A 10536-nucleotide genomic window follows, 5' to 3' on the forward strand; every position below is an offset into this window, starting at 1 on the left:
GACAACCGCGCCATGGACGGACGCACGTTGATGGCCACGGAGTCGAGTACGTTTGGGCACTCATCCCGGCGACCAGGGTGCGAGGGTTGAGGATCTAGACCGTTCCTGGAAGCGCTTCAAAGACCCTGATGAGCCCTGACGGCGATCGGAAGAGCGAGAGGAAGCTTGTGAATGACTGAGGGGTAGCAGTGTGCATGGATCGTCGTGCTTTGGAAAGAGGACCAACGTGCGCGTGGAGGGATTGGGGTCGACCATTGGTGAGTGTAGGAAGCAGGGGGGGTCACACTCCTAATGGGGCTGGCGCGGGGCGCGCCCCTACGCAGGGGCCGGGTATCTTAAGCTGCCGCATCCCGCATCTCTCTGGCTTGGCAATTTGGCCACGGACTGCCTGCCAGCCTTATGTAAGGCACTCTATCTCGACATGTCGACGTCGCACCATTTCGAGCCGTCGGCTCTGCGCACTTCGTCCCATCTTCGAGATCTTCGAGGCCACTGCCGTCTTATCCGTCATGCGCTCATCGGCTCGCGAGAGCTCTGGCATGCTTTATGACCCTTCCATCTCAAGACGGCAAGGTATCGCGTGACTCGTCTGGGCGCCCTGAGCTGAGCGCGATCAGGTCTCTCCAACCATCTCAGGTATACGAATATTGAACCGGACACATCACAATGCACGGGATTCAGCAGTATGTATTGTGATTTATGCGATACGGAAACCGCTGATGCTCGAAAGTCTCGTCGCAGTCTGGGTATGCTCTTTGGATGCATGCAGACGCCTGCTTTAACCCGTCCACTGCATCAGTGTTCTCCAACATCGTAGGCCTCGAGCGTGGGGAAGGAGGGTCACAACCACTCATTCAGTGCATCCTGATCGCCCAGCGACCAAGCTCTTCATATATAGGCAGCTCTTAGTTATCAGAGGTGAATATGCGTACATTTAATGGGATGACACATAGTCCCTTGATGGAGATTTCTAGCTTAGGTACCCAGGTTATGGCTCCTTCCCCTAGGGTTCCTTGAGCAGTTGCCCTCGATCTAAGCATCTACCAGGACACGGCATCGCCTCTATTCTGGCGTGCACTGGAAAGAGCTCTTGTGCCTGCCGCCGGAGAGAAAGCGTTGTTGCCTGTCTTAAGCTCGTCTTTACCGCGACGCAGTGCTCGGACAACCATTCACGCCACCATACTTGTGCGTACCTCTCAGAAGTCGTCTGTCGTCTGCTTTGTCTCCGCCCTCGTCCTACCTTTCAATACTTCTCCTTCTTTTACCATACAATCATCCATGACCGCAAAGACGTTTACCAGCTACCCACATGTCTGACCCAGAATCCCTCCTGAGATTCGCTCTTTATCAGTCCGCCCATCGAGCGCAAGAGCCGGACCCGCGTGCCCGTAAGCAAAAGCGGGCACACAAAACCGTAGTCAATATGCGAGACGGCAAAAACAAAGGAGTTCCTATGGCCAAGCGACAGAAAACAAGTGACACGCGAACTCCTGTTACCCAAGATAAACCGGCTCCCTTAAACGATCAGCCTTGCGACGCCGACAGCAGTCATACACCCAACGGCAGCGAGGTGATCACACGCGCAGCGATATCGCCGTCTCCTCCCATCATATTTTCGGAGAAGGAGTTGATTTCGTCTACCTCAACTACCGTGAAGGGACTGGTAAGCCACCCGCACTTCTGTTCACTAATTGAACCCACTACTTGCGGTGAAACTGACTTTCTGCACTCCATGAACCAGGGTGCCTCATCGTATTGCTCTTTCCCTCGCAAGCTCCCACAAGGCCCGGGAGTCGTTGCTTACAAGAGGCACATGAACTATTTCAAAGTTCTCCTCAGAACCCCTGGCTCACTTAGCTTGGCTACCTTTGGTCTTGGGCTTCCTGGCGACCTAATCGGACGCCTTGACGAAGACAACCTGAAATTCGTCTACGCCAGGACCTCGTCCGAGAACACACGTCATACTTTGCAGATGAAGCTATATAGCCAACCTTGTCTGTCTCTCATCGAACCTGCCTCAAAGAACTTTCTCGACTTGGGCGCGGGGAGCGGCGTCTGGGCCTCTGACGGTTCGTATCGGAATCAAAAGCAGTCGCTCTATGATGATACTAACATGGTTTCAGTTGCCGGAAAATGTGGACGTCTCGGGACGGATATATACGCAGGGGATAGGTACGACGACCTGCTCACGATAGAGCCTACGCCTATGCCACCGAACCTTCACTTCGTCGACATGAATATTGTCCATGGCCCTCCGGTCGGATCTCGCGCCTCATCGGACGACCTGGTGGACATGATACGGGTCAGCCACGCTATCGCTCAAGTCACAGACCGGAACTATCTCCTTGATACTTGCTACTCGTGAGTTCTGCACCGGTTCCTTAAAAGCAGGATTGAGTTAACGATGTGACACATAGGGCCCTCAACAACGGGGGTTATCTAGAAATTCAAGCGTTCGAACCCATAGTCCGGAAGCGAGACGAGCCGGAGAACTTCGATCATCCACTGAATATTTTCTTCCGACTTCTCTGCAAGGAGACTCTGCCGGATCTTAAGGCTGTTCATCCTGTGGAGGACCTGGTAGATGCGCTAGGTACCGCTGGTTTCACCGAAGTTGAGGTCATGACCCAATTGGTACCTATTGGCCAACAACAGGATATGGTGAGTCTCATCATCTTGAAGAGAATATCGAAGATCTTCCTAGCTAACGTTTAACCCAGAGCTGGTTGAAGAGAAAAGTGGCCGGAGCTCTCTTTCGCCAGGTCCTTCACAGCTACATCTCTCACATTGACCGCACCAAGTTCACCCTTCGTGGTCTCAACGATGAACAGATCGATGCCCTGATTCAAATGACCAGGTGCGCTATCGACGCCAAAGACAACCGGTATTATATGCGCCTGGTCTTCGTGTCGGGCAAGAAGGATTCTCGTGACTGGGATGATCGGACCACAAAATTGGAGTCCAGTTCCGAAGCAAATGAATCTGTAGAACTGGTAATCGGTGGAGGCCCTGATTTTTCCAGAACGGGTCCCGAAAGCCCCCTTTGAACGGCTTGCACGACGTGCTATCCAGAAAAGCTTGTTCCGGATCGTCGGTCAGGGTACCAATACTTGGACACACCTGGGAGCTTCGAGGTGATCCAAGTTAAACTGGCATCGGGGAGCTGCCCAAGGACGTGACCAGCAGGATTCAATGGCCAAGAGTAGAGGATGGCTAGCATTGTGCTGCCGCATCGTATTTGGCGCCGGCGAGCACCAAGGAGGGCTGGGGTCTGGAGAGGGTGAGCTGCGAGACTAAATGACTTGGGTCAAGCCATGTTTAGGAGTATGATCAATTCCATAGCAACATCGAATACAGTACCGCTTTGTAGCATGCACTAAGTTTATCGGTGGCGAGCCTAAAGGCCTAGGGTGCCTGGTGTAAGATAGGCAGGCACATCAGCGTAATGAACCAGCAATAAACGATCCGGACAACAGGAAGTAGAACAGCGAAACCATTATGCATTCAATTCTGGATATCAACGAACCCTCAACCTTGACCTGTCCCCTCCCGCCCCTCTGAGCCGAACGCCTCTTCGTGCCTGACTCTTTGCTCGCCACGTTGAGAGACTGTGGAGCGAAATCTTGCTGCTCGTATGAGCTGTCATCTACCACATGCATCACTGACGTATTACCTCCGCACACCCGCGACGCATCCCCTTAGTTATCGGACACCAACTGAGGAATGTCGTCCACGCTGTTGCGGCCCTCGAGGATCTCGTGAACGGCAGTGAAGAGGGGATACTCCTTCTCGAGCCCGCGGGCCTTGAGGAAGCTATTGACCTCGGCGGCTGTGCTCGTGCCCTGCAGCTTCTGTCCATTGAGCTCGCGCTCCTCAACCTCCTGCACGGTGAGGCCCTCGAGGACGGCCTTGCGAGCGCAACGGAAGTTACGGCCGCCGCTGCATGAGGTAATGAGATCGGCGACGCCGGCCGACTCCTCTGTGAAGGTGGCGGGACGGACCGTTTGGCCGAAGAAGGCCTGGCCAAAGGCAACCATCTCGAGGAGGCCGATGCGCATGATGGCAGCCTTGGCGTTGTCACCCCAGCCGCGGCCGTCGACGAAGCCGGCGGCCAGAGCGACGATGTTCTTCAGGGCACCACCAAGGGACACACCAGCAACATCGGGAGACCATACGCACATGGAAGTAGGGGCGATGGAAGAGCTGCTTGAACGTCTCGTGGTCGAGGGTGGGTAGGTAGCCGGAAGGGCGTGAGCTTCGTTTTGGAAGCGCGGCCGCGGGCATCCTTGTGGATGCAGTGAAACAGGCGTCATACCCTGGAGGCCAGCATAATCTTTGTGGCGCCGTTGGGCCGCTTTGACTGGCAACCGTCGCAAGGCAGGGCAGCGATGCGTCACGGAGGCGCGCGCCGGGTAGGCACGCGCCACTTATCCATTGAGGATGGTCATATGCAATAGTCGTCTCGGACCAATTCTCGGCAGCAATCTCCGAAAGCAATGTTGACGCCAGACAGGGCACCAACGTAGATGCCGAGACCGTCACCGATCCATTCGGAGAAGAGGGAGACACCGTCGTCTGAGACATTGACACCCTTGATGCAGGAGATGCCCGAGCACAGGGGAGAATATTGCGCGCAGCTGGTCGCAGACTTTGCCAATAAACTGGTGGGGCAGGTTGAAAATGAGAATCGTAGCATCGCGGGCGGCGTCGACGACCGAGGGGTTTGCAATCAGGTTTGTCGGCAGACGGACCCCAGGCAGGTACTTTGTGTTCTCGTGGTGCGTGTTGATAATGTGAGTGAGCTTTTGCGGTGATGAACCCGTGGCCGAGTCGTAGTAGGGAGAGTCTTCGGACAGAGTGACATCCTCCTCATACACCCACATCTGAACCTCCTCCTCGAAGATATCGGGGAACGCCTTGGTGTTCTCGGCAACGATTTTGGAAATGGTAGAGCCCCTGGTGCTACGTCAGACAAGGCTCGTGGGCAATATGACCAGGCAGGCTGCACTTACCAGTTGCCGGAACCGACAACAGTCACCTTGTGCTTCTTCGTGATGTCGAGGCCGAGCGTCGCCATGTTGTTGGTGGTTGTAGAGACTCGACGGGTGACTATGCGGAGAGGTCGAGTACGATAGCCAGTTGCTCTTGCGAGTGACAATGTGTGGAGGGGTATCGAGGAGGGGCGAAAAAGCATGAGGTATCACAAGGCGTTGGCGTGATGGAGAGAGGATGGTCGCCGTTATAAGCAGGGCCGGCAGAGGGAGGGTTGAGTGTGGAGGTGAAGGCGGGGGACCCTGGCGTAAAGCACTGTTCTAGACGAATATCGCCACGAGCTGAAGGAAAGGTCAATATAGGGGTCTTGCCGTTTGCTGATGTGTGCGCTCAGTATAGGTAGGTGGTGTCGTGGCTTGCTCCAGCCAGGCGTCCTCGGCGCAACCAGCGCAAGCACGAGACTGGGACCCTCCCTCCAAACGGCCCGCCCGCTATCGAGTCGCCGTCACAGGCGTTGAGCTTCAGTGGAACGGCACCCATGACGCAGGAGGGGGGGCGGGGGCAGAACGGCTGACCGCCTGCTGTAGAGGGCAAGGTCGCCCAACGAAAAGGGCAGGGGTTGAGCACCATCGAACAAAGTCAGGCAAGCGCCAGTGCTGTGTTGCTCCTCGGCGAGGCATCGAAGCTTCGCTGGCCGAGGCAGCTCATGCGCCAATTGACCGATGACCTGCTACTACTTGTTCTTTGTCTTCCTACCTGGTTACCTTTTGGTGCCGATAACTGAAGCCTGGGCTTTTCACAGGCATGCGCATGAACCGAGGGTGAACTTATTAGGAGCCTCTTTCAGACTATCAAATTGATTGGTGCCGTGGATCGGCAGTGCCGTCCGTGGTGGAGGCCCCCTAGAGGCTCGGAAGACGAGGCGAATGCCGCGCGCATCTTTCCAAATTTATTTCGGGTCCCCCGTTGCTGGGCCGTTGTATATGGGTTTTCACATGTCGGCTTTGATTTGGTTGGGGATCGTCGGTCGGCCGTGCCCTGTGCCTGGCAATCCCGGGTGGCGAGAAGGCCAGACGCTGGTTACGTTTGGCGACGTTCGGTGGCCTAACCATGCCGCTCGGCGCCGTCGTCAGGTGTTGCAAAGTCATCAGAACTTCCCGAGGCTCTCGGTCATTCGCTCGTGATGGGCATCATGCTGAGAAGAAAGTCCAAAGACCGCGAACTCCACCGCCTGATCAGCAATTTCGCGTCGTGTCCACGTTCGTCAATTCACATTTCTTCAATTGCAATCTGGTTCACTCGACAATGCTCTGCCTCAAAGGAGAAGCGTGTTCCGGGAGCATCAAACATGTTTGAAGGAACCAATCCAGTCCTTTCGAATGAGGGCGCTCAAGTGCGCTCCTGAGCGAGACGAGAGCGACAAGCAAATACGCAGCATCGCCCGCTGCAAAACACATGGACACCGAGCACCTCAGTCCTTCCATTTCATCGCCTGTGGGATTTTGCCCCAGCAAAGCAGGTTTACTGCCACATCAAGCAACAACCCGAGCTTCTCAAGGTGTGCTGCCAATCCGAAAAGAAGCTTGGCGCATTGCACCCGACGGCCGCCTCTCACATCGGATAATCGACGGCGTTTCTCCCTTCTCATGTCAGCCCGGTGCCAGCAACAGCGCTCGCTCGATGTGACCGTCTCATCCAATTACGACCCCCTGTGACATTTTCCCTCTTTCTCGGGCAGCATTTGAGGCTCCAAGAGATCGTCATTCCGATTACTGGGAAGCGCTCGCGAGGCCCCGACCACGGAACTCATCGGTCGATGGTGCCAGGAACACGACGTACATGGTAGAGCGCTAGGCCAGACTTGCACGAGCTGGGTGCCAGCAGCGGGGCGGGCCCCTCTCATGTCACAGCGTCTGACGAGTCTGGCCCGTCTGGCCTGTGCGGGAAATATCCAACACTAAGCCCAAAGCCGTCTCGTTAAGTGGCATGACGTCGGTGCTGCGAGGGAGAGGAGGGGGGGGGGGAGCTCAGACTCCGGCCGATCAGAGATGCGATCGAGGTTGGGACTGGCGAAATCTTCCAGCAAGCAAGCAGGCAATTGCTCGCGATCTCGCCTACCTACCTCAGCCCCCTCGATCCAGCAGCTACTTTTAGTTGCTACCCATCATCTTCTCGTGTCTTCAGCCAACGAATATCCCCAACGGAGCGGAACCATCGGAGCATCGGTAGTGTCGGCGCACCTTTCGCTCAACTTGCTCACAAGCAAAACACCATGAACCAGGAGGTAAGCGCATGCCCAAAACTTCCTATCCAGAAAGCCACCTCCCCTTTCCCCCAAGACTCCGAGACACGGTCGCAGGCTTCTTCACTTGCGCGCGTCAACAAGGCATGGAAGCAAACAAACCTACTGTTGGCTTGCTAGGCCAGTGCTCGGCCGTGGCACAGCGCTAGCCTTTATCACCTCACCTCACCTTCCCTCGCCTCACCGTCACCGCGAGTGCGACTGCTCGCTTGGCCGCCCACATGCCCCCAACAGCCGGCAGCAAGGTGCCATGGAAGTAGTCCAGCCCTGCCGATCCCCTTGTACCTGTCTTCCGTGTCTTCGCTTCACCATGGGATCCCGGCCCCTCCCTTCAAGGACTCGCTTGACAGGACAGGCAAAGAAGGCTCCAGGTAGCTCCCGCCTTCCTACAAGCTGAGCTCACCTCACCTCCACGCCGGACCGCGCCCCCCATGCCGCATTCAGATTGGGACGGCGACGCCAGTGAAGAACTCTGCAAGAGCTTTGCTCAAACCCCCTCCCCTCGGTCTTCTTGGCAGGCAAAGCTTGCTGGCCTGTTGGCGCCACAAGCATCAGACCAGACAAGATTGTTTCGCGTCTCATCTGTGCCTTCCATCCTCTCCGTTGTCTTCCTCTCGACCCATACCCTACCCCACCACGTGTGAGCTACCATACAGCTCAGCCCTCCTCCAACATAATCCTCCATCATCATATCATCACTTTACTTCCGCACCCCGGTTGCCACACCGTCCATTCCCGCGACCGCCTTTTTGCCCTTCTACCCTACCGGCCGGTCACATATTACCCCCTTTCGCTCCTATGTCCGTCTGAACTTGCCCTCCGATTTCCTTCTTGTACTCCTGGCTGCCCCCTCCGTCCCTTCCGTCAGCTGGATGCCTTCACGCTGCGAAGCTCTCTTGGATCTTATCGACGTCCGTGGGGCACGAAGCTCCCTCCATCACATTTGCTGACCATGATACCCAAGACCATGATCTCCAACGAAGTCTACCTTCTTCCACTGAACGATGATGGCTCGCCTCAAATCGCCGGAGAATACATCTACTTAGCGCCCAAGAACAACGAACCCGTTACCATTCGCTTCGCCATTGAGGGCACCTCCTCTGTTTGTCGCCATGGCAGTCTTTGGGTCAACATTCCTGACCAGGGTGCTGAGTTTCGCAGAGACAAGTTCCGCGAATTCAAGTAAGACCGCTGGTCACACGGCAAACGCGTGATAACCCTGTGTGCTTCACTGCACCATTACAGCGCCTTGAGATTGACTGGAACTCGCAGGCTCGTTCCCGATTTCAACCGCACCATCGAAATCTCGATTCCCATCTTCCAAGCTGGTGCCTACGCTTTCTACACTACCTACGCCGAGCTTCCCGATCTCGCCGCCGAGCTGAGCTCCAAGCCTGAAACAGAAACAACGCACAAGAAGACGCCTCTTTACTACATCGATGTCGCCCCTCGTCTATCTCTTGATGGCCGGCCGTTGCCGCTGCCTGCGCTGTCCATCTATTCCGTCATCAGCAAATTCATGGGCAAATACCCTACCGACTGGGAGCGTCACCTTCGTGGCATCAGCGATCGGGGTTACAACATGATTCACTTCACGCCTCTGCAAGTCCGCGGCGCATCTAATTCACCCTACAGTCTGTACGATCAGCTGGGCTGGGACCCGGATTGTTTCCCCGGCGGCGAAAAGGACGTACAGGGCATGGTCGATAGCCTCGAGAAGAACCACTCTCTGCTCAGTCTGACCGACATTGTTCTGAATCACACGGCGCATAATAGTAAGTGGCTGCAAGAACACCCCGACTCGGGCTATAATCTGGTGACCGCGCCCTGGCTCGAGTCTGCGTGGCTGCTTGACACGAAGCTTCTGGAGCTCAGCGCAAATCTTGAGAAGCTTGGCCTGCCCACGGACCTCAAGAGCAATGACGACCTTGTCAAGGTCATGGATGCCATCAAAAAGCAAGTCATTGCCGAGATCCGCCTCTGGGAATACTACGCCATTGACGTGGAGCGCGACGTTGACGCCGCTGTGGACGCATGGGTTGCCGACAAGGTGGAGTTCCCCGAGAGTTCAGTGGGTGCGGACGGTGTCCTAGGTCTCAAAGAGGCACCACAGAAAGAACAGGCCCAGTTCCTCATCAAGAACGGTCTACTGAACAAGAACCGTCTTGGCGAGCGCTTCAGGAGGAGGGTGAAACCAGAGGTCGCCGCTGGTCTTCTGTCAGCCATCTTTGGCCGCTATGAAGGCAATTCTGGTCCGACGCCGGACCAGGCGGCTGCCAAGACCAAGATTCTCGCTGTCCTCGACGAAGTCAATTTGCCCTTCTATAAGGAGTACGACGACGAAGTTGCTGTGATTCTGGACCAGCTTTTCAACCGCATCAAATACTGTCGCCTGGACGAGCACGGGCCAAAAATGGGACCCATCAATGAGAAGAACCCTCTCATCGAGTCGTACTTTACGCGACTGCCCGAAAATGCCACTACATCCAAACACAAGAAGGAAGAGCTGTCGCTTGCCAACAATGGATGGGTCTGGGCCGGTAATGCCCTCATAGACAATGCCGGGCCTGACTCCCGAGTGTATCTCAGGCGCGAGGTCATTGTCTGGGGCGATTGTGTCAAGCTCCGTTATGGCAGCGGACCCAAAGACAGCCCCTTCCTCTGGGATTACATGACCAAGTACGCTCGCATGCTTGCTAAGTACTTTGCCGGTTTCCGCATAGACAACTGCCACTCCACTCCTCTGCACGTCGCTGAGCACATACTCGATGAGGCGCGTCGCGTGCGACCAGACCTTTACGTTGTGGCTGAGCTCTTCAGCGGTTCTGAAGAGATGGACTACGTCTTTGTTAAGAGGCTCGGTCTCAGCTCCCTGATTCGAGAGGCCATGCAGGCGTGGAGCACAGGAGAGCTCAGCAGACTGGTACACCGACATGGAGGGCGCCCTATTGGCAGCTTTGAAGTGGACGAGTTATCGAGGGCCGACCCCAAGTCGCCTGCCAGCCCCCCGAGATCTCCTGGCGAAACCACCAATGATCACTCACAGTCCTCCCGCGAAATTGTTCGCAAGATCAAACCCGTGCCCGTTCACGCCCTCTTCATGGACTGCACCCACGATAACGAGACTCCAGTCCAGAAAGCGATTTACGAGTCACGCTGCCCAATGCAGCCCTGGTAACATGTGTGCTATTCCCTCGGAAGTGATATGGTACGACGAGATCTACCCAAAGCTCTGGACCTCG

At 55.9% G+C, this 10536-nt stretch overlaps 3 protein-coding genes across 3 annotated transcripts; 2 read left to right on the top strand and 1 right to left on the bottom strand.

The window, feature by feature from the left end:
* Nucleotides 1-1309: 1309 nt before the first annotated feature.
* VDBG_05052 (predicted protein) lies at nucleotides 1310-3047 on the top strand (the record flags this gene model as incomplete). Its single annotated transcript, XM_003005400.1, has 5 exons — nucleotides 1310-1663; nucleotides 1742-2069; nucleotides 2196-2361; nucleotides 2418-2661; nucleotides 2721-3047. The coding sequence occupies 5 exons, from the start codon at nucleotides 1310-1312 to the stop codon at nucleotides 3045-3047; spliced, it is 1419 nt and encodes a 472-aa protein (XP_003005446.1).
* Nucleotides 3048-3478: 431 nt separating this feature from the next.
* On the bottom strand, nucleotides 3479-5077 carry VDBG_05053 (glycerol-3-phosphate dehydrogenase; the record flags this gene model as incomplete). Its single annotated transcript, XM_003005401.1, has 3 exons — nucleotides 3479-4360; nucleotides 4583-4956; nucleotides 5013-5077. 3 exons carry the CDS (start codon nucleotides 5075-5077, stop codon nucleotides 3699-3701), a joined length of 1101 nt encoding a protein of 366 aa, XP_003005447.1.
* Nucleotides 5078-8134: 3057 nt separating this feature from the next.
* Nucleotides 8135-10472, top strand: VDBG_05054 (glycogen debranching enzyme; the record flags this gene model as incomplete). Its single annotated transcript, XM_003005402.1, has 2 exons — nucleotides 8135-8476; nucleotides 8567-10472. The coding sequence occupies 2 exons, from the start codon at nucleotides 8247-8249 to the stop codon at nucleotides 10470-10472; spliced, it is 2136 nt and encodes a 711-aa protein (XP_003005448.1).
* Nucleotides 10473-10536: the final 64 nt, after the last annotated feature.

Source organism: Verticillium alfalfae, genomic scaffold (assembly GCF_000150825.1).
Source record: "Verticillium alfalfae VaMs.102 supercont1.5 genomic scaffold, whole genome shotgun sequence".
In the NCBI taxonomy this organism is placed as follows: Eukaryota; Fungi; Ascomycota; class Sordariomycetes; order Glomerellales; family Plectosphaerellaceae; genus Verticillium; species Verticillium alfalfae.